Raw genomic sequence first — 21,234 nt, 5'->3', positions numbered from 1 at the left:
AATATGTTTGAAAATCGTATGAACCTGAATATTCTTTTGGCAAAATATTTAAGGATTGTCACCCAGGTCTCTGCTATTCACCAATCTCACTTGCCTCATTTGCTGACACTACAGATTCTTATGCCCTTCTTTCAGAATGATATGAATATCATTTATATGGACATATAAGATAATCTGATATCCCAGCACAGTTCGGATATGGGTGTGCTAACTGTGTATATGGAAGGATATGCTGATATGGTTAGATAAAGAGGGGTGAGAAGATCAAATGGAGCATAAACACGACCATAGACCAATTGGGCTGCAGACTATTTCTGTTCTATAGATATCAAGCCACTCTAGGCAATATAACATAAATCTGTACTACCATTAGCCAAGAAATAGCAGTAAGATCACTGTCTGCTGAATCTGTCATATGTTAAAAGTTTGGAAGAATGTTCACCATGAACCATAGGTTCTCTTACCTACCTTCAAATGTCACAAAATCTTTTAACATCCACCAAAACAAATAGGTAAAATGTTAAACTGTAATCTAAAATACAGCACCTCAGACATTGCAGCATTCCCTCATTATTGCACCAGACCCACTGGCTAAAATTTTTAGTTCAGCAAAAATATTATGCAAATTGAGTAAGATCACTCATGATCCAACTAAATGATGGAACATGCACAAGAGACGTGCGATCTTCTTCTGTTCCTAAGTTCTTAACATTTGACTTGGACAGTTTGAATACTAGCATTCAAATCAAACTGAAACCTTTATCATTAATGTTGAATGTGAATAGAACAATGACTTAAATTTATTATTGTACCATAGAGAGATAGCATGCTGGAAATCAAGACCCACTGTTCCTAAAGTCATCATAAAACTTAAAGATTTTATAAAAGTATGCAAAATTCCCTGATTTGTCTGATTTTCAGACCCATGTTGACAGATCTGGCTTCTGTACTTACAGTGAATGACTGTTTATTACAAGCAAATAGACTCGAGTTGCAAGTGAAAGGTACAAACTGTCAACATATAACTTGACTCATTAAATTTTTATCCCCTTATAACAGAAAGAAAGCAGGGTGTTATGGATAGAGGGAAAACTAGGAAAGCAGTTCTGTGGTCTTTGTTCACAGGATCCACTGAGATGATTCTTGAGCTGATCAGAAAGCTGCTTCTTGATCTTCTTTCTCAGGTTAGGTACACTCGTTTTCAAGAGACATAGGCTGGCTGGGTTACGTTTTAAAAAGATCCCTGATGTATTAATTAAAAATCACAGTTTACAGCAGATGCTAAACAAAAGATAAACTAGATTTCCTCAGATTCAAAGTGCTATTTACTACAGATGAGGAGGGAGAGAGAGAGAGAGCTCCTGACCCGAAGGGAATATGAAAGTTTCTCATTATCTTACAAGCTGATAAATTACCTGAGAACCAATCTTTTAGTTGTTGGCATGACGAAGATCTTTATCATTGATAATTGGTCACAAGTCCAGAAACCAATTGGCTAGTTAGTTTGAAGAAGGACCTTTAAAGGAGAAGAGAGATTCAGAGAGAGAACCTAAGCCTTGAACAACCAAAGGCATAGCCATCTGAAGTGAGGGAAAGGAAATGGAGGATGCACAAGAGGCCAGCGTTGGAGGTATTCCAAATCTCAAAGACATGTTAAGTTGAAGGATGTTCAAGTGACAGGAAACAATGAAACCATGAAGTGACTTAAATTTAAGAATGAAAATTTTTAAATTGAATTTTTACCAGATGGAATCTAATTTAAATTAGTGACCACGATGAGGCAGGATGGCAGTGGTGTGAACAGTGCTTGTAAGTTAGAATGCATGCAGCAAACATTTGGATGAGTTTAACTTTACGGGAAAAGATGAGAGTCCAGCCGAGATGGTAAATACAATAATTCTTATTGTTTAAATATAAGAACTTGTCAGTTTAAAACTTTTGAAGTAGAAATCTTGTTTTCATTCAGAGGAGTAGTGTTTGGAGAATGGCATTAGTGACTTGTCATAGTCATATGACCTCCAAAGTAATTGTTTTCTGTACTGAGGAATGAAGGCAGAAGCTATTAATGCCAGTGGATTGAAGAAGATAGAAATGTGACAACTCAGAACTGCTAAAGTGAGCAAATGATGACTCCATCCTGAATTCCAGAGAGAAATTAATTTATACCTCTCTGGCATGGAGAACAGAACAAGAGTGCTCACCCCTCTAAGGGGCATCATCAAAAGCCCAGGCTGGCAGAAAGGCAAAGCTTTTTTTTAAATCCTTTTACCAGGAGATTAAAGCATTATTTGAAAAAAGACAACTGACACTTCTCGGCTGAATGGGAATAACTCTTGTTTCCACTGGATAAGGTGCCACCAAACCGAATAGGGTGGTTACAGGCAGAATTCTTGGGAATGCTGCTGAGGTACTGATAACTTTTGTACCAATGTAACAGGCTCAACCCAGCCACCTGAGGGCACCGTTTCTAATTATGAATAAAACAAATGTCCAGTGCATTGGGTGCCATTCAGAAGTGTCCATCACCAGCCCCACCCAATATCCCACCAGGAACATGTCTCTAGCTCAATTACATGCTGAGGGCTGGTGCTTCAGCTGGTGGAGTGCCCATATTGATGTGGACATGTGTAACATTGAACATGGTGGTCCCAGAGGGTTTTGGTACCAAACTTTATCTGTTGTTCCAAATAACTGAATATTTTTGAAGATTCTGACACTGCTGTGTTAGTAAAGATAGTACAAGAAAGTGTTATGTGTATTCCCCCGTATCTTGAAGTGATATATATTAATAAACTAATGTTTGTCAATCTTGATTATTAGAGCTAATACTCTTTTTCTTCCCTCTATTCTTTTAGTCTGGCTATAATGCGAGAACACTAGTGTCAAGGGAGCATGGGTTTCTCGTACAGGTAAGGGGCTCACCAACATCATTACTTCAGTCATTCACCCATCTCTTTTTGCCTCATAATTGATGTTCCTTTATTTGTACAGACCATTGAGTATGCAGAGCAGCGGATACCAATCCTCAATGAGTACTGCGTGGTGTGTGATGAACCCCATGTCTTTCAGAATGGACCAATGCTCCGGGTTAGTAGAGAATTTACTCTTTAATTTAGAATATGCCTATGCATTCTGATGCAGTATTTAAGCTTGAGTGCTGTTAACGGAAATTACAGCCGTTGTGTAATACAAGCTTTGTCCGAAACGACAGCACATGACAGGTTTCGGCTGACAGCATGGTCAGGATTTTCAATAGAGCACAATGTTTATAAATACAGACATGGAATACAAAAGCAGGAGAGTTTCAATGAACCCTCATGAAATGCTGGATTGGCCATGGTGGAGCTTTGCATCCAACTTTAGGCACTGCACTTCAGGGGTAAATTTGAAATAATTGGCATGGCTGCAGAATAGATTAATGAGAACGGCTTCATGGATGAAGGACTTCAATTACAAAGTCAGATTGGAGAAGCTGGGGTTGTACTTCTTCGAATAAAGTAGGTTGAGGGCAGATTGGATGGTGATGTTCAAAATCATGAGTGGGCTGCACAAAATAGATCGGGAGAAACTGTTCCCATTGGTAGAAGAATCAAAAACTAGGCAACAGTGATTTGAATTCATTGGTAAAAGAATCAAAGATGATGTGGGGAACATTATTTTTATGTAACAGGGTAAGAGGAATTCCCTCCCTAAAGGCATTGCGGGTCAACCCATAGCAGGTGGACAGCAGCGGTTCAAGAAGGCAGTTCACCACCTTCTTCTCAAGGGCAACTAGGGACGGGCAACTAAATGCTGGCTCAGCCAGCGATGCCTACATCCCACGAATGAATAAATAAGAGAAAGGATCTGGAACACGTTGCCTGAGAATGTGGTACAGTCAAATTCAATCACTGGAGAGAGTTGGATAATTATCTGAAGAGTAAAGTTTTGTAGGGCTTCAGAGCAAAGGCAGGAAAGTGAGACTCGTTGGGTTGTACGAACAGAGGGCCAGCATGAGCATGATAGGTTCAATGCCTGCCTCTGTGCTGTAACCTTTCTATGATTTGTTTCTCCCGATCCTCTCTATAATTGTGTCTTCATTGACATGTTTCAGGCCTGGTATCCATCCTTCTTAATTAGTTGTAAATTTAAATACTTTTCTGCCTCTAGGCAATCCAACATGAAAATATGCTTTTGCAAGCTGTTTATAATGCCATGTTGGATTTTTCATTTAAAACTTTTTGAGGCATCCTTTTAAACTGTTTTCCAATGCTGTAACATAGTACGGTACTGCAAACATGATACAAGCAAAATCTTTTTCACTCATCGAGTGGTGAAGGTCTGAAATGCACTGCCTGAGAGTATGATGGCAAGTTCAGGCAAAGCATTCAAGATACTAAAGAAAGCACGATAATGGGTAGAAGGCAGTGAAATGTTCATTTGGAAAATGCATGCGAACATGATGGGCCAAATGGCCTCCCATATTGTTATCATTCTGTGAAAGCTAGCAGGATGTGTTCCTGACAAATAGGTACTTAGCCACCATCCACTCTTAGTGTCCGTCATTGCATTCTGAAATAATCAGTATTTTATGTACAGTGTAATGATATTCAAAGTTATCAGTGTGCGGAGCTTAGTACAGATATTGTTTTATACCCAGGAACTCCTTCAAATACCAAAATCTATCTGGTGCTACCTAAAGAAGAACATTATGATAACATTTTTTGTATTATTATGAGGTAACAAATGTAACTTGCTAACAAGTAACAAATATTTCTTGCTGAAAGCTGGACAGACATAATTTTGCAGAGCCTATGGTTCTGTGGTCCTCCTCAATTTAGTCTTCAGACAGCTCATGTATTTATGGAATAATTCAAAAGACACTCTCTGTGCAGCACAATAATATTCAATAAGATGTGACTGGTGTTCTGCTTAATATCTACTAATATCGAACCCTGTTGCATGAGTCCTTAAAAACAAACTCTCAACTTTGACAAGTGAGTAATACGTGGCATTAGCAAGGTTACTCATTACAATGCTGACCAATATTCCTTAACAGAAAGGAAAACCAGGGAGAAAGTGAGCACTGCAGATGCTGGAGATCAGAGTTGAGTGTGGTGCTGGAAAAGCACAGCCGGTCAGGCAGCTACTGAGGTGCAGCACTTTTGAGCAGTAGCCAGGAAGGATTTAAAGAGAGAGTTAAGAAGAGCAAAGACAGGACACGAGCAGTCTTCTGCAAATAGAATAAAGGAGAACCCTAAAGCTTTCTATAGGTATCTGAGGAATAAAAGGATGACTAGGGTAGGAATATGGCCAGTCAAAGACAGAAGTGGGAAGTTGAATGTGGACCCTATGGAGATCGGAAAGGTGCTAAACGAACACATCTCATCGGTTTTCACTCAGGAAAAGGAGAATATTGTAGAGGAGAAGAATGAGGTACAAGATATTAGACGAGAAATGATCGAGGTTAGTTACGAAGAGGTGTTATCAATTCTAGAAGGAGTGAAAGTATACAAGTCCGGATGGGATTTATCCGAGGATTCTCTGGGAAGCTAGGGAGGAGATAGCAGACCCTTTGTCTTTGATATTTGAGTCGTCATTGTCTACAGGTTTAGTACCTGAGGACTGGAGGATTGCAAATGTTGTGCCCTTATTCAAGAAGGGCAGCAGAGATGACCCAGGTAATTATAGACCAGTGAGCCTTACTTCTGTTGTAGGAAAGGTTTTGGAAAGGATTATAAGATACAAGATTTATAATCATCTAGCAAGCAACAATTTAATTTCAGATAGTCAACATGGTTTCGTCAAGGGCAGGTCGTGTCTCACAAACCTCATTGAGTTTTTTGAGAAGGTGACCAAGCATGTAGATGAAGGTAGGGCAGTTGACATGGTATACATGGACTTCAGTAAAACCTTTGATAAGGTTCCACATGGTAGGCTGTTGAGAAACTGCAGAGGTGTGGGATTGAGGGTGATTTAGTAGTTTGGATTAGAAACTGGCTCTCTGAAAGAAGGCAGCGAGTGGTGGTGATGGAAAATATTCAGCCTGGCGTCCAGTTACTGTGTGCCACAAGGATCTGTTTTGGGACCACTGCTGTTTGTCATTTTTATAAATGACTTAGACGCAGGCATAGGTGGATGGATTAGTAAATTTGCAGACGACATTAAAGTCGGTGGAGTAGTGGACAGTTTGGAAGAATGTTACAGGTTGAAGGGAGACTTGGATAAACTATAGAATTGGGTTGAGAGGTGGCAAATGGAATTCAATGCAGCAAAATGTGAGGTGATGCACTTTGGGAAGAATAACAGGAAGGCAGAGTACTGGGTCAATGGAAAGATTCTTGGTAGTGTGGGTGTGCAGAGGGATCTTGGAGTCCACGTACACAGATCCCTGAAAGTTGCCACCCAGGTTGATAGTGCTGTTGAGAAGGCATACCGTGTGTTAGGTTTCATTGGTAGAGGGATTGGGTTCTGGAGCCGTCATATCATGCTGCAACTATACAAAATGCTGGTGCGGCCACACTTGGAATATTTTGTACAGTTCTGGTCCCCATATTTCGGGAAGGATTTGGAAGCGTTGGGAAAGATGCAGAGGAGATTTACCAGGATGTTGCCTAGTCTGGAGGGAAGGTCTTATGAGGAAAGGCTGAGAGACTTGGGTCTGTTCTCATTGGAAAGAAGAAGGCTAAGCGGGGATTTGATAGAGACATACAAGATGATCAGAGGCTTAGATAGGGTAGACAGTGAAAGACTTTTTCCTAGGATGGTGACGTCAGCTTGTACGAGAGGGCATAACTACAAATTGAAAGGTGATAGATTTAAGACAGATATCAGAGGTAGGTTCTTTACTCCGAGAGTAGTAAGGGCATGGAAAAGCAGATGGATGATGATGGGATAGTGTAGGGAGATGGGCTGAGAATAGTTCACAGGTCGGCGCAACATCGAGGGCCGAAGGGCCTGTTCTGCGCTGTATTGTTCTATGTTCCATGTTCTATAAGCTCAAAATAACTACTAATGAAGAGCTTATGCTTGAAATGTCGATTCTCCCACTCCTCGGATGCTGCCTGACCAGCTGCGATTTTCCAGCATCACACTCTTCAAGAAAGTAAAACCAGACAGGATGTTCAATTGGCACTTTATTAACAGTGGTTTTATGCCTTTACCAATGCTACAGGTGGCATCTGGTGTGCTTTTGCAAATATCTGCTCTCTGTTGTTGGATTCTGCAAACACAAGCTCTGACATTAAGAGTGCTGAACAACTAATTTGTTTAGTAAACTATGCATTTCACAAAATGTCATAATATTTACTGAATTGCAAATGTGGGTTAAGGCAAGCGACATGATTCGGTGATGAGCGCTGAAACAACTCTGTGAGGGTTTAGGTGTTCGTAAGCTTTTTAAACTGACATAAGCTTTTAAATCTTATGAGTTTTATCAGCAAACAGAATTTGTCAATATGATTTAATTAGATCAATTGAAAGATGCAGACAGAAGCCATCAAAGCCAAGCAGATTAGTTGGAAAGTGTAATTAAAGGATGTTGATCATTCTCTTTCAGCATTTATTAGATGCATGTTTGAAATGGAAAAGATTAAGGATCAGGCTGATAATTTTGGGCCTCAGTTACAAGAATTTCGACTTAATAGTTGTTTCCCCAAAAAACACTTTCATTGGTGTTCCTTTCATATACGCCTAATTGTCTCCATGACTTGTGTTAGCTGATGTTTTGTGATTAGGAGAATGCTTTCTTGATACTGCATCTTATTATAAAATTCTAAATCTTGCGATTTTACTCAACCATGCCATTTTGATGTGGACAGTTGACTTGCTTATGAGTAAGATGCAACATCCAGCTCTGTCTCCTAAACCATCTTCGTCTCCTTGTTGGTTATGGAAACTCAGCTGAGGTACTTTATTGCTATGAAGATGTTAATTGGGAATAGAGCAAACTTTGCTTGTATTGAGCAGTCAATACCAGAGGGAAATGTGAGGAGTTAATCTTTGTGAAGAGTGTAACAGAGGTATCCCCGAGGGAACAGTCCCTGCAGGTGGGATAGAATCACAAAATCCCTACAGCATGAAGGTGGCCATTCGGCCCATCAAGTCCACACTGACCCTTTAAGAGCATTCCACTCAGACCCACTCCTCTACCCTATCCCTTTAACCCTGTATTTCTCATGGCTAATCTACCTAAACCGCGCAACTCTGGACTGTGGGAGAAAACCAAAGCACCTGGAGGAAACCCACACAGACACGGGGAGAATGTGCAAACTCCACACAGACAGGAGCCCATGGCTGGAATCGAACCCAGGTCCCTGGTGCTGTGAGGCAGCAGCGCGTTACATGGAGCCCCATGCCATACCAGGATAATATGTGGGAATGCGCACTGTACACTCTCTCTCACACACACACATACGTACACTCTTACATACTCACACGCTCACTCAGACACTCTGTCATTCACATGCTGTCTCTCATACACACACATACACCCCACACTCACATCCATGCACACTCCCTCTCACAAGCTTATACTCCATCACACCCACACACACACTTTACCAAGCTTTCACACATGCAAACACACATACTCTCACGTCCACCCAGACTCATACGCTTACACTCACATGCAGACACTCACAATCTGTGTCTCTCTCTCTCCCTCTCTCTCTTTCTCATGCATGCACACACACAAGTCAATAGGGTAGATGTGTATTTGCAGATACATTCCATTTTGCTCAAAAAATGCACAATCTGCAGGCAGTCAATGCAGGCAGGTGAAAGTGGATACTGCAGATCGTGGAGGTTAGATTCAAGATTAGAGTAGTGCTCAAAAAGCACAGCAGGTCAGGCAGCATCCGAGGAGCAGGAAAATCGACGTTTTGGGCAAAAGCCCTTCATCAGAAATAAATGATGAAGGGTTTTTGCCCAAAACATCCATTTTCCTGCTCCTCAGATGCTGCCTGACGTGCTGTGCTTTTCCAGCACCACTCCAGTCAATGCAGGCAGTCAATCCATGGAATATTTGGTAAATTTCACTTTGGAAATAGGACCAGTCTGACTCAAGATTGGGTTACAGATAGACTGACCTCACACCTTTATTGCATTGTTTGAGCTGAGATGTCACCTTTGGTATAAAACATTTTGTTATCTCGAGAAGGTGACTTAAAAAGAAGTTCCGGGATTTACATATTCATGAACAGAAAACTGTAACCCATTCGAACAGATGAAAAACTTAATAATAATCCAGGTATGTTCAATAAATCATTTGAGTTACATGACACTATAATCTTTTGCTATAAATTCTGTGTATTATGGTCTTATTCACAACAACCACCTGATGAAGGAGCAGCGCTCCGAAAGTTAGTGCTTCCAAATAAACCTGTTGGACTTTATATGATTTTTAACTTTGCTACCCCAGACCAACAGCGGCTCCTCCACATCATTGATCATTCTCGTGTTCTGCTGGCTTCCGCCTTTCATATGCTTCAGCTAATTCAAAGTGTTGCCTTTAATATCTGCAATTCTTTTCCTCATCCATAATCCTTATCTTCAATAAGCTAAATTAGCTACATTAATTGTGCTTTAATTAGCCCATTAACTCTGCAACTTCCTCCATCTTTCCACACAATCTTATTAAACTCTTTGTTCCACTAGCCTTTTGTGGCTTATTCTGCATATCTCCGATGGTAGGTGTGACTTCAGTGCCAAAGCTTCATCTGAAATAATCCCATAGAGACTGGCATCCTGTCACCATGTCACCCTTTATTTGCACAAGCACAGTACTTTACATTACTCTGGTTTCCTCACCTCTGGAACTCCTGTTTATACCTGTCAGCCCGGACTCCCTGATTGGAGTAGATTAACAGCCCCAAACAGGGAACTTATATTCTGTGAGGTCCACCTGGTTGACCTCATTACAATCACTACATCGTCTGAAAGAGCCTTGGCCTCTCCCACCTGATTTATCTCCTTAATTCCTTCTATAACGCATTTTTACTAACCAAGTCGGATTAAACATAGAACATAGAAAAGTACAGCATATGTTGCGCTGCAGCCTGCAATAGCCATCGATACTATCAATGGCACTTCCAATCTTTGTGTCATCTGCAAATTTACTAACCCACCCCTCAACCTCCTCATCCAAATCATTTATAAAAACTACAAAGAGCAGAGGCCCAAAAACAGAGCCCTGCAGCACCCCACTCAACATGACTTCCAGGCAGAATACTTTCCATCTACAACCACTCTCTGCCTTCTGTCAGCCAACCAATTCTGAATCCAGATAGCCAAATCTCCCTGTATCCCATACTTCCTGACCTTATGAAGGACCCTACCATGGGGAACCTTATCAAATGTCTTGCTGAAGTCCATAAACACCACATCCACTGCTCGAACTTTGTCGACCTGTCTCATCACCTCCTCAAAGAACTCAGTAAGATTTGTGAGGCATGACCTGCCCCTCACAAAGCCATGCTGACTGCCTTTATTCACACTATGCTTTTCCAAATAGTCATAAATCCTATCCTTCAGAATTCTTTCCAAAACTTTGCTGACCACAGACGGAAGACTGATTGAACTGTAATTGCCAGGGATTTCCCTATACCCTTTTTGAAAAGAGGAACAACATTTGCCTCCTTCCGATCCTCCAGTATGACTCCCGTGGAGAATGAAGAAGCAAGCTTTTGGTTTCCATGCATAAATCTTCTGCGAATCAGCAAGCATTTTTACTTTGTCTCTTGCCAATTTTCCCCATTATAAAACAATATGTAAGTACAACATTTTATTTTGTTTTGTTTTTGCAGTTGTTTTCCCTTTGTTCATAGGTAGTGAAATCTGTCCCCTGTGATTATGTACCCACCAGCATCTAAGTGAAAATTGAAAATAACTTTCTATTGCTGCTACCTACCATTTGAATTTGCATTTTGCACAAAAGCTGTTTATAATTTGCAGATGTTTCCACTATGGTGTTGTGGTTTCAACAGACAGAAACCAACAGAAAGTGCTGAATCTGTGGGTCAAAATGGGGATTTTGAGGACAACAACTTAATAAAGTATTCACACATTTTAAAACCGTGCAACTTTACTGAGAACAAAACTTATAGAAAAAAGTGCATGTTGAGAACAGGAAGGAGTGACACATTTCCCTATTTATAATTACCACAGGTGTCAAACAGTCACTTTACATTCAGTGATCCATGTAGACATAACCTTGGATATTGGCAGCAGAAAGGCCAAATAATTGGACAGATTCAGACAGCACCGGCCCAACTACTCACCTTCCTTGCAGGTGAGAAAAGTAACAAGGATGGCCTGCCTGCCAGTTTTGGGACAGAGCCTCCATTTGCCCAAATCTGGGGTAATTAGGTGCATGGATGGAGGACAACAGGGATAGTAGTTAAAAGCCCCCTGCTAGTGCCTTCTCATCCTTTTGACTCCACTCTGCCCGCTATCCCCAGCCCGTGATGGTCTTTAAAGAGAAAAACCATCTTCAGCCTGTCATGGCTTTGCAGCATCCATTGGCTGGCAGGTTTAGGTAGGGAAAACCTTCAGTGACAAAGCTCCTGATGAGATTGTGAAGCTGCCTAAATCCTGATTGATATTTGATCTATTGGACTTGGTCACTGGTGGAGGGAGAGGTTAGTCACCATTGAAGATACCTGGCCCTGCATTTAGTATGGATAGTGCTGTCTACACTAAGTTGCCCTATTTCATTGGTGCCAACGTGCCACTTCCTGTCATAATGTATTCTCAAGTAGCTCTGCAGACAAATACTTACTTTTACTCATTCATGGGAAGTGAGTTTTGCTGTCTGGCAGCATTTATTGACCCTCCCCATTTACCAGTGACAATGCAGTGGTGAGCTGTCTTCCTGAACCACTGCAAACCCATCTGGATGTATACAGTCCATGGTCCTGACTCATAGAGCAGGACAAGTGTTGGGAAGGGCAAATAACCAAGTGGGTTTACCACTGGCTGAAGTGTAGATAGGAGCTAGATTATTTCGTAGTACAGAAAAGCAAGGGGAGTAAATAATATGTCTGTATTAGAATCCCAAGTCATTGTTTTGAGCTGATTGTTGTACTCAGTGTTCCAAATGAAACAAATGACACTTCTGTTCTCACAGCAGGTGCCCAATTAAACACAGATTAGCATAAAGTAATTTTTAGAAAAGTCAAATTTGTGCTGCATTTTCTTGTAAATGAGTATGAATTGGTTCTGTTCAGTAATAATTCCAGCCATAGGAGTTAAGATACTATCTCAATCAAATCCTTTCACTCAGGGTCTCTTGGGAAGAGAATATACTCTGTCAATTATGTATTCTGTTCATCCTAAATACAGCAGTCAAACTTCCAACATTTAATACACCTAACTAAATCATAAAAACATTCTAAAAGGAAATTTAAATAATTACTGCTGTAATTAGACAAAATATTTCTGAGGGATCATTTAGTGAAAGCATATGGGTTGAAATTATAAATAAGAAAGGGATGATTACCTTGTTGGGATTGTACAATAGGCCCCTCAATAGTCAGAAGGAAATTGAGAAGCAAATATATAGACAGATCTCAAATATATGTAAGATTAATAAGGTTGTAATAATAGGGGCTTTTAATTTTCCTAACATTGACTAGGACTCCCATAATGTTAATGGCTTGGATGGTGAAGAATTTGTTCAACCCATCAGCGGAAACATCTTCCTGCCTCCAGAGTGTCCAATCCTTTAATAAACTTATACACTCAATCACATCCCATCTCAGCCTTCTAAACTCAAGCATGTACAAGCCTAGTCGCTCCAATCTTTCAGGTAAAAACAATGACCACAGATGCTGGAAACCAGATTCTGGAGTAGAGTGGTGCTGGAAAACCACACCAGTTCAGGCAGCATCCGAGGAGCAGTGAAATCGATGTTTCGGGCAAAAGCCCTTCATCAGGAATACAGGCAGAGTACCTGAAGGGTGGAGAGATAAATGAGAGGAGGGTGGGGATGGGGAGAAAGTAGCATAGAGTACAATAGGTGAGTGGGGTGGGGTTGGAGGTGATAGGTCAGGGAGGAGCGTGAGGGAAGGTAGCAAAGAGTACAGTGGATGGATGGGGGTGGGATGTGGGTGGTTGGGGGTGGGATGAAGGTGATAGGTCAGAGAGGAGGGTGGAGTGGATAGGTGGAAAAGAAGATAGGCCGGTAGGACAGGTCATGGGGACGGTGCTGAGCTGGAAGTTTGGAACTGGGGTGAGGTGGGGGAAGGGAAAATGAGGAAACTAGTGAAGTCCACATTGATGCCCTGGGGTTGAAGTGTTCTGAGGCGGAAGATGAGGCGTTCTTCCTGCAGGCATCAGGTGGTGAGGGAACGGCGGTGAAGGAGGCCCAGGGCCTCCATGTCCTCGGCTCAGTGGGAGGAAGAGTTGAAATGTTGGGCCACAGGGCAGTGTAGTTGATTGGTGTGGGTGTCCCAGAGATGTTCCCTAAAGCGCTTTGCTAGGAGGCGTCCAGTCTCCCCAATGTAGAGGAGACTGCTTCGGGAGCAACGGAAACAATAAATGATATTGGTGGATGTGCAGGTAAAACTTTGATGGATGTGGAAGGCTCCTTTAGGGCCTTGGATGGAGGTGAGGGAGGAGGTGTGGACGCAGGTTTTGCAATTCCTGCGTTGGCAGGGGAAGGTGCCAAGACGGGAGGGTGTGTTGTTGGGGGGCATGGATCTGACCAGGTAGTCACGGAGGGAATGATCTTTGCGGAAGGCGGAAAGGGGTGGGGAGGGAAATATATCTCTCCAATCTTTCAGCGTAAGATAGTCCCGCCATTCCGGGAATTGACTTCATGAGCCTACGCTGCACTCCCTCAATAACCAGAATGTCTTTCCTCAAATTTGGAGACCAAAACTGCACACAATATTCCAGGTGTGGTCTCACCAGGGCCCTGTACAGCTGCAGAAGGACCGCTTTGCTTCTATACTCAATTCCTCTTGTTATGAAAACCAGCATGCTATTAGCTTTCTTCATTGCCTGTTGTACCTGCATGCTTGCTTTCATTGACTGATGTACAAGAACACCTAGATCTCGTTGTACTGTCTCTTCACCTAACTTGACTCCATTTAAGTAGTAATCTGCCTTCCTGGTCTTGCCACCAAAGTGGATAACCACACATTTAACCACATTAAATTGTATCTGCTTTGCATCCGTTCACTCACCTAACCTGTCCAGGTCACCCTGTATTCTCCCAACATCCTCCTCACATTTCACCCTGCCACCCAGCTTTGTGTCATCAGCAAATTTGCTAATATTACTTTTAATACCTTCATCTATATCATTAATGTACATTGTAAAAAGCTGCGGTCCTAGCACTTATCCCTGCGGCACACAACTGGTCACCATCTGCCATTCTGGAAGGGAACCGTTTATCACTACTCTTTGTTTCCTGTCAGCCAACCAATTTTCAATCCATGTCAGTATTTTGCCCCTAATACCAGGTGCCCTAATTTTGCTCACTAACCTCCTATGTGGGACTTTATCAAAGGCTTTCTGAAAATCCAGGTATACTACACCCACTGGATCTCCCTTGTCCATCTTCAGAGTTACAGCCTTAAAAAAATCCAAAAGATTAGTCAAGCATGATTTCCCCTTCATAAATCCATGCTGACTCTGACCTATCCTGTTACTGCTATCCAGATGTGTCATAATTTCATCCTTTATAATTGACTCCAGCATTTTTCCCACCACCGAGGTCAGACTAACTGGTCTATAATTCTCTGTTTTCTCTCTCCCTCCTTTCTTAAAAAGTGGGACAACATTAGCCACCCTCCAATCCGCAGGAACTGATCAAGTGTATCCCAGGACGCTGTGGGAAGTTAGGGAGGAAATTGTGAGGCCCCGCAGAAATATTTGTATCATCTATAAACATGGATGAGGTGCCGGAGGATTGGAGAGTGGCTCATGTTGTACTATTACTTAAGAAAGGTTGTAAGGAGAAGCCTGGAAAAAGTATAGACTTGTGAGTTTGACATCAGTGGTGGTAAGTTGTTGAAGATGATTCTGAAAGATAGGACTTACATACATTTGGAGAGGCAAGAAATGATTAAGGATTGTCAACATGTCTTTGTGCAAGGAAAACTGTCTCACAAACTTGATTGAGTTTTTTTACTGAAGTAACCAAAAGGATTGATGAGGGCAGAATGGTAGACATTGTTTACTTGGACCTCTGTAAAGTTGTTGACAAGGTTCCACATGCTAGACTAATTAGAAAAGTTACATCACATGGGATTCAGGGTGAGCTTGCCAATTGGATACAAAATTGGCTTTACGGAGGAGACAGAGGGTGATGGTGGATGGTTTTAGTGGATTGGAGGCCTGTGACCAGCGGTGTTAGGCATAGATTGGCACTGGGTCCACTTTTGTTTGTCAATTATATAAATTATTTGGATGAGAATAAAGGAAGTATGGTTGTAACTTTGTAGATGATACCAAAATTGGTCGTATAGTGGACAGTGAAGACAGTGATCTGAGATAACAAAGGGGTCTTGATCAGTTGGGTTAAAAGGCTGAGGAGTTGCATATGAAGTTTACTTTGGATAAAACATAGCAAGACATTGTATTTTGGCAAAACAAAACAAGGGCAGGACTTGTGCACTTACTGGTAGGGCCCTGGGTACTGTTGTAGAATAGTGATCTAGGGGTACATAATTTTTTGAAATTTGCATCATATGTAGACAGCATGGTTAAGAAGGTTTTTAGCACATTTGCTTTCATTGTTCAGACCTTTGAGTATAGGAGTTGGTATGTCATGTTGGGACTGTACAGGAGATTTGTGAGGTTTCTTCTGATCGCCCTGTTACAGGAAGGAAATTATTAAAACTGGAGAAGGTTCAGAAGGGATATACCAGGGAATGGAAGGTTTGAGATATAAATCTGATAGACTGGGACTTTTTTCACTGAAGCAAAGGAAGTTGAGGTATGATCTTATTGAGAATTATAAAATCATGAGGGGCATAGATAAGGTGAATGACATGGATCTTTTCCCTAGGGTGGGGGAGTTCAAAACTAGATTTTTTAAGGTGAGAGAAGAAAGATTTTTTAAAAAGACATGAGGGGCAACTTTTTTACACAGAGTGGTTCATGTGTGGAATGAACTGCCCGAATAAAGTGATGGATGTGAATACTGTTACAATGTTTAAAACACATTTGGACAAATTCATGAATAGGGAAGGTTTGAAGGAATATGGGCTAAGCGCAGGCAGGTGGGACTAATTCAGGAACATGGCATGGATTAGTTGGACTAAAGGGTCTGTTTCCATGTTCTGTGACTCTGCTACACTCCAGATAATCAAAGGAAGATTTCCTGCTTTATTTATAAAGTATACATACATTACAGCCAGAAAAAAAGCATTGTCCCAGGTTAACAATGTATTTTTGGTGTTTTTGTTTGTAATTTCAAATACTTCACTCAAACATTACTCCTGCTTCAAAAGAATTTAAAAGTAACTTAAATAAAATTGGAAAAAATTGAATAATTTTGAAATGTTTGAAAATTTAAGTGTCAGCCTAAAAGGTATATCTTCCTGCAATTATGTTCCAGAAGGTTTGGATCGATTCTGGGACATAAAAGACAAGGTGTCTTTGGTCTCCATTCATAACATAGTCTTGTCTTGATCTGTGATTTATTGTGTCATGTGACTGAGCTGACATGTGGGTTAAAGCAGGTTGCTTCAGCAGGCAGGATCCTCCCTCCCCAAAATCTCTTTGAAATTGTAATGTAGAGGTGCCAGTATTGGACTGGGGTGGACAAAATTAAAAATCACACAACACAAGGATATAGTCCAATAGGTTTATTTGGAAGTATTAGCTTTCGGAGCCCTGCTCCTTCATCAGGTAGCTGTTATGCGATGAAGGAGTAACACTCTGAAAGCTAGTACTTCCAAATAAACCTGCTGGACTATAACCTGGTGTAGTGTGATTTTTATCTTTGAAATTGAACAGATATGTTTTTCAGCATTCAACCAAAACTGACTACACAACATTCCTTACCTATATTTAAATTATAATGAACAGTTGTATTATTGCTTTGAGTCAAGGCACAAGTGACAGAGGTCATCATGACTATTCTGTGCCTGCAGCCAAATCTAGATGTCGACCCTCCAATCCAATGATCCTTCAACTCTCACTTTATGCCAGCCTAGCACTACCAGAAAAAGATTGAGCATTCAATTGTGCTTTGAAAAGATTGAAACTACAGCAGACATCGATAGACACAAAACGGTGTAATTTGGAACAAGTGATCCTGATAACTGATGATTATGCTTGAGCAGTCAAGTGTTCAGAAGTGATCAGAGCTTGTTGAATTTGAGGAAGTGATCATGAGTATTTGAAAGCAATCATGGCTGGTAAATTTGTATATGCAGACAGATAAGCATCAGCTACAGATTATAGAGTCACAGAGTTATACAGCACGGAAATAGATATTTCGGTCCAACTCACCTATGCCCTACAAACATCCCAATCTGACCTAGTCCCATTTTCTAACATTTGACCCATATCCCTCCAAACCCTTCCTATTCCCAACCAGTTGTCTTTCAAATATTGTAATTGTACTGACCTCCACCACTTCCTCCAGCAGCTTTTCTATGTACACCTCTGTGTGAAAGTGTTACCCCTTAGGTCGCTTTTAAATCTTTCCCCTCTTATCTTAAACCTACTCCCTCTAGTTTTGGACTCCCCTACTCTGGGGACAAGACCTTGTCTATTTGCCCTATCCATGCCCTTCATGATTTTATAAACTTCTATAAACCTCTAATGCTGTAGGAAGAAAAGCCCAACCCTATTGAGCCTAGCTCAAATCCTCCAGTTCCCCACAAAATCCGTGTAAATCTTTTCTGCACCCACTCAGGTTTGACAATGTCCTTCCTGTAGAAGAGTAATCAGAATTGTATGCAGTTTTCTACAAGTGGTCTTACCAATATCCAGTACAGTTGCAATGTGATGTCCCAATTCCTGTACTCAATGCACTGACCAATGAAGCCAAATATGCCACATTCCTTCTCACCAATTTGTCTACCTGTGACTCCATTTTCAAGGAATATAAACCAGCACTCCAAGATCTCTTTGTTCAGCAACCCACCCCAGGACCTTACCATTAAGTGTATAAGCCCTGCTCTGATCTGCCTTTCCAAAGTGTAGCATCTCACATTTATCTAAATTAAACTCCATCTGCCGCTTCTCAGCCCATTGGCCCATCTGTTCAAGGTCTTATTATACTCTGAGATAATCTTCACGACCACTACAACACTTACCTTGATATCATCTGCAAACTTACTAACCATGCCTCCTATATTCGTATCCAAATCATTTGTATAAATGACAAAAAGCAGTTCTTCCAAATATTTTTAATGTTTTCCCCAGCTTTCCAGACCCCTTCAGTTTTAACTCTCATAGAGTCATAGAGACGTACAGCACAGGATCAGACCCTTCGGTCCAACTTGTCCATGCCGACCTGATATCCCAACCCAATCTAGTCCCACCTACCAGCACCCAGCTCATATCCCTCCAAACGCTTCCTATTCATATACCCATCCCGATGCCTTTTAAATGTTGCAATTGTACTAAATTGTACTAGCCTCCAACACTTCCTCTGGCAGCTCATTCCATACACACACCACCTCTGCATGAAACAGTTGCCCCTTAGGTCTCTATTATATCTTTCCCCTCTCACCCTAAACCTATGCCCTCCAGTTGTGGACTCCCTCACCCTAGGGAAAAGACTTTGTCTATTTATCCTATCCGTGCCCCTCATGATCTTGTAAACCTCTATAAGATCACCCCTCAGCCTCCGACGCTTCAGGGAAAACAGCCCCAGCCTATTCAACCTCTCCCTGTAGCTCAAATCCTCCGTCGCTGGCAACATCCTTGTCAATCTTTACTGAACCCTTTCAAGTTTCACAACATCTTTCCGATAGGAAGGAGACCAGAATTGCACACAATATTCCAAAAGTGGCCTAACCAATGTCCTGTACAGCCGCAACATGACCTCCCAACTCCTGTACTCAATACTCTGACCAATAAAGGGAAGCATACCAAACGGCTTCTTCACTATCCTATCATGCTGTTCTTTTTTCTAATCTTTCTTCAGTGCCTCCATGCCCACTTTGCCGTGTGTGACAAGCTCTGTACATAAGCAAGTGATGATCTTCCAGGGCAAGGGGGTTTGTGAGGTTAAAAAACAAATATGCAACTACTTAAGTGCAGCAATGTTGGAGGAGTAAGAATGTAATATAGTTACATTTAAGATGTCTAAATGAAAACTGCAATATGAAAAACAAGCAATTCACCAACTTATCAAAGCTCCTTCAATGTCACCTTTCAACTCCAGAACCCGATCCATCTAGAAGGACAAAGTCAACATGTATATGGGAATGCCATCACCTGCAGGTTCCCCTCCAAGCCACTCACCACCTGGACTTGGATATGTCTCACTGTTCCTTCACTGTCGTTGGATCAACGACCTGAGATTCTTTTCTGAACATCTTGGTCCTGTCCAACAGCTCGATTATGCAATTACCCAAGGAAATTGAACGTAACAGCAAGGTCATAAACTTCAGTCGCAAAAACCGGAAGGCAAATTGTCTGAATGAAAACAGATTAGGAAGGGGAAAGGTGCTTTAAGATCCGAACATCCTTATACACCAGTCGCTGAAAGTATGCATGCAGTTGCAACAGACAGTGAAGAAGGCAAGTGTTATCTTGGCCTGCACAGAAAGAGTATTAGAATGCAGGATGCCTTGCTGCAAGTACACAGGGCCTTGATGAAAGCATATTTGGAGTATTATGTGCCGCTTTAGTCTCTGTATGCAAGAAAGGATGTTCTGGTTAAGGAAGGAGTACAATAAAGGTTACCTAACTGATTCCTAGGATGACACTCATATGAAGAGAGATTGGATTGGTTAGGACTGCATTCACTGAGGTTTAGGAGAATGATGAGGAATCTCATAAAATCTGTAAGATTCTGACAAGACTAGACAGGGTAAACAGAGATCACAGTTGTAGAATTTAGGACTGAAGTGCGGAGACATTTCTTCATCTCAGAGAGTGGGAGCCTGTGGAATTCTCTGCTACAAAAAGCTGTTAAGGCCAAAACATTGAAGATTTCAAGGAAGAGTTAAATATAGTTCTTAGGGCTGACCAGATTAAAGGATATTGGGAGAACGCAGGAACTGTATTGGATAATCAGCCATGATCATACTCAAGCTGGAATAGCTAAATGGCCAACTCCTGCTCCTATTTTCTGTTTACTTGTAAAAGTACTGAATGGTAAAAATGTATGATGAGAATAAAATGATTGTTAAAAATACTCTGCCACCCAGTGTCAGTCTCAAAACCACCTCATCCCACTCTTCCAATTCAAGAACACCCAGAACTCAGGCAAGCCCCTTCACCCTGATAGACACATACTAGATTGTGTCTGTGAAAGCAGCCCTCTCATCTAAGAGACAGGGCCCCAACCACACCTCCCCTCACCCCCACATGACCATGTCCTCCCAATCCAATCCCCCCCCCCCGCCCCCAGCTCCCCCAACCATCATCCCACCCCACACCAACCTCCACCCCCTAAGCTCAGCGCAACAGACTACACATTAGTCAGTTTGGACTCCTGGGTGTGCTGTGACTTGATTTTAATGGGACTGACAGATGACATGACCTTTCCACTTTGTTCGTGAAAATCTGATCCATACTAAGAGGCAGTGGAGATGAGGATAATGTTCAAATGACAAAAGTGATTTAGTGTGGGAACCGAATATGATTGGCATTTGATGAAAAGAATGGTGGTGAAAACATTGGAGGCATAAAGCTTGCTGATGATTTGAGGGTTTCAGTGCAGAACTGAACAAAGCAAGCAATACCACTCCATTGAGAATCGCTGTCTATTTGCTGTAAAACCACTTAGCACTGTTACTGCAGTTGCACTGTGTTCTTGGACCTTTCAAGTGTACAGAGATTACGTATAATGCAATAAATCACTTCCAAAGGCTGTAATGGAAGGTTTATTTACAGCAATAAATTATTGCTATTTTTGTAGTCGAAAGCAAAATAAAGACTATGATTTAAATGCCCATCAGAAAGAGTCAGGAAAGCAAGTATAAAGATAAGGAATTGTTACAACACATAGTATGTTGGTGCTCCAGGGAAAATAAACGTACATAATTTTGTCAGAAGGTATCTATCATCTCAGTGTTAAGTTAGCAGTAACCCTTCTTTCTGATGAAAGAAACT

General features: G+C 41.4%; 1 protein-coding gene across 1 annotated transcript in view; it reads left to right on the top strand.

Moving 5' to 3' along the window:
• parp8 (poly (ADP-ribose) polymerase family, member 8) overlaps nt 1–21,234 on the top strand; it is a 384,586-nt gene that overhangs the window by 271,690 nt on the left and 91,662 nt on the right. The window contains exons 13-14 of the mRNA XM_043688244.2: nt 2,856–2,909; nt 2,992–3,087. Coding sequence (XP_043544179.1) covers nt 2,856–2,909; nt 2,992–3,087 — 150 coding nt within the window. The remainder of the gene's footprint in view (nt 1–2,855; nt 2,910–2,991; nt 3,088–21,234) is intronic.

The sequence above is a fragment of the Chiloscyllium plagiosum genome, unplaced genomic scaffold (assembly GCF_037043375.1).
Source record: "Chiloscyllium plagiosum isolate Xiang-an unplaced genomic scaffold, Cpla_swu_hap1 HiC_scaffold_1, whole genome shotgun sequence".
NCBI lineage: Eukaryota > Metazoa > Chordata > Chondrichthyes > Orectolobiformes > Hemiscylliidae > Chiloscyllium > Chiloscyllium plagiosum.
This window is presented reverse-complemented; position numbering and strand designations above follow the sequence as displayed.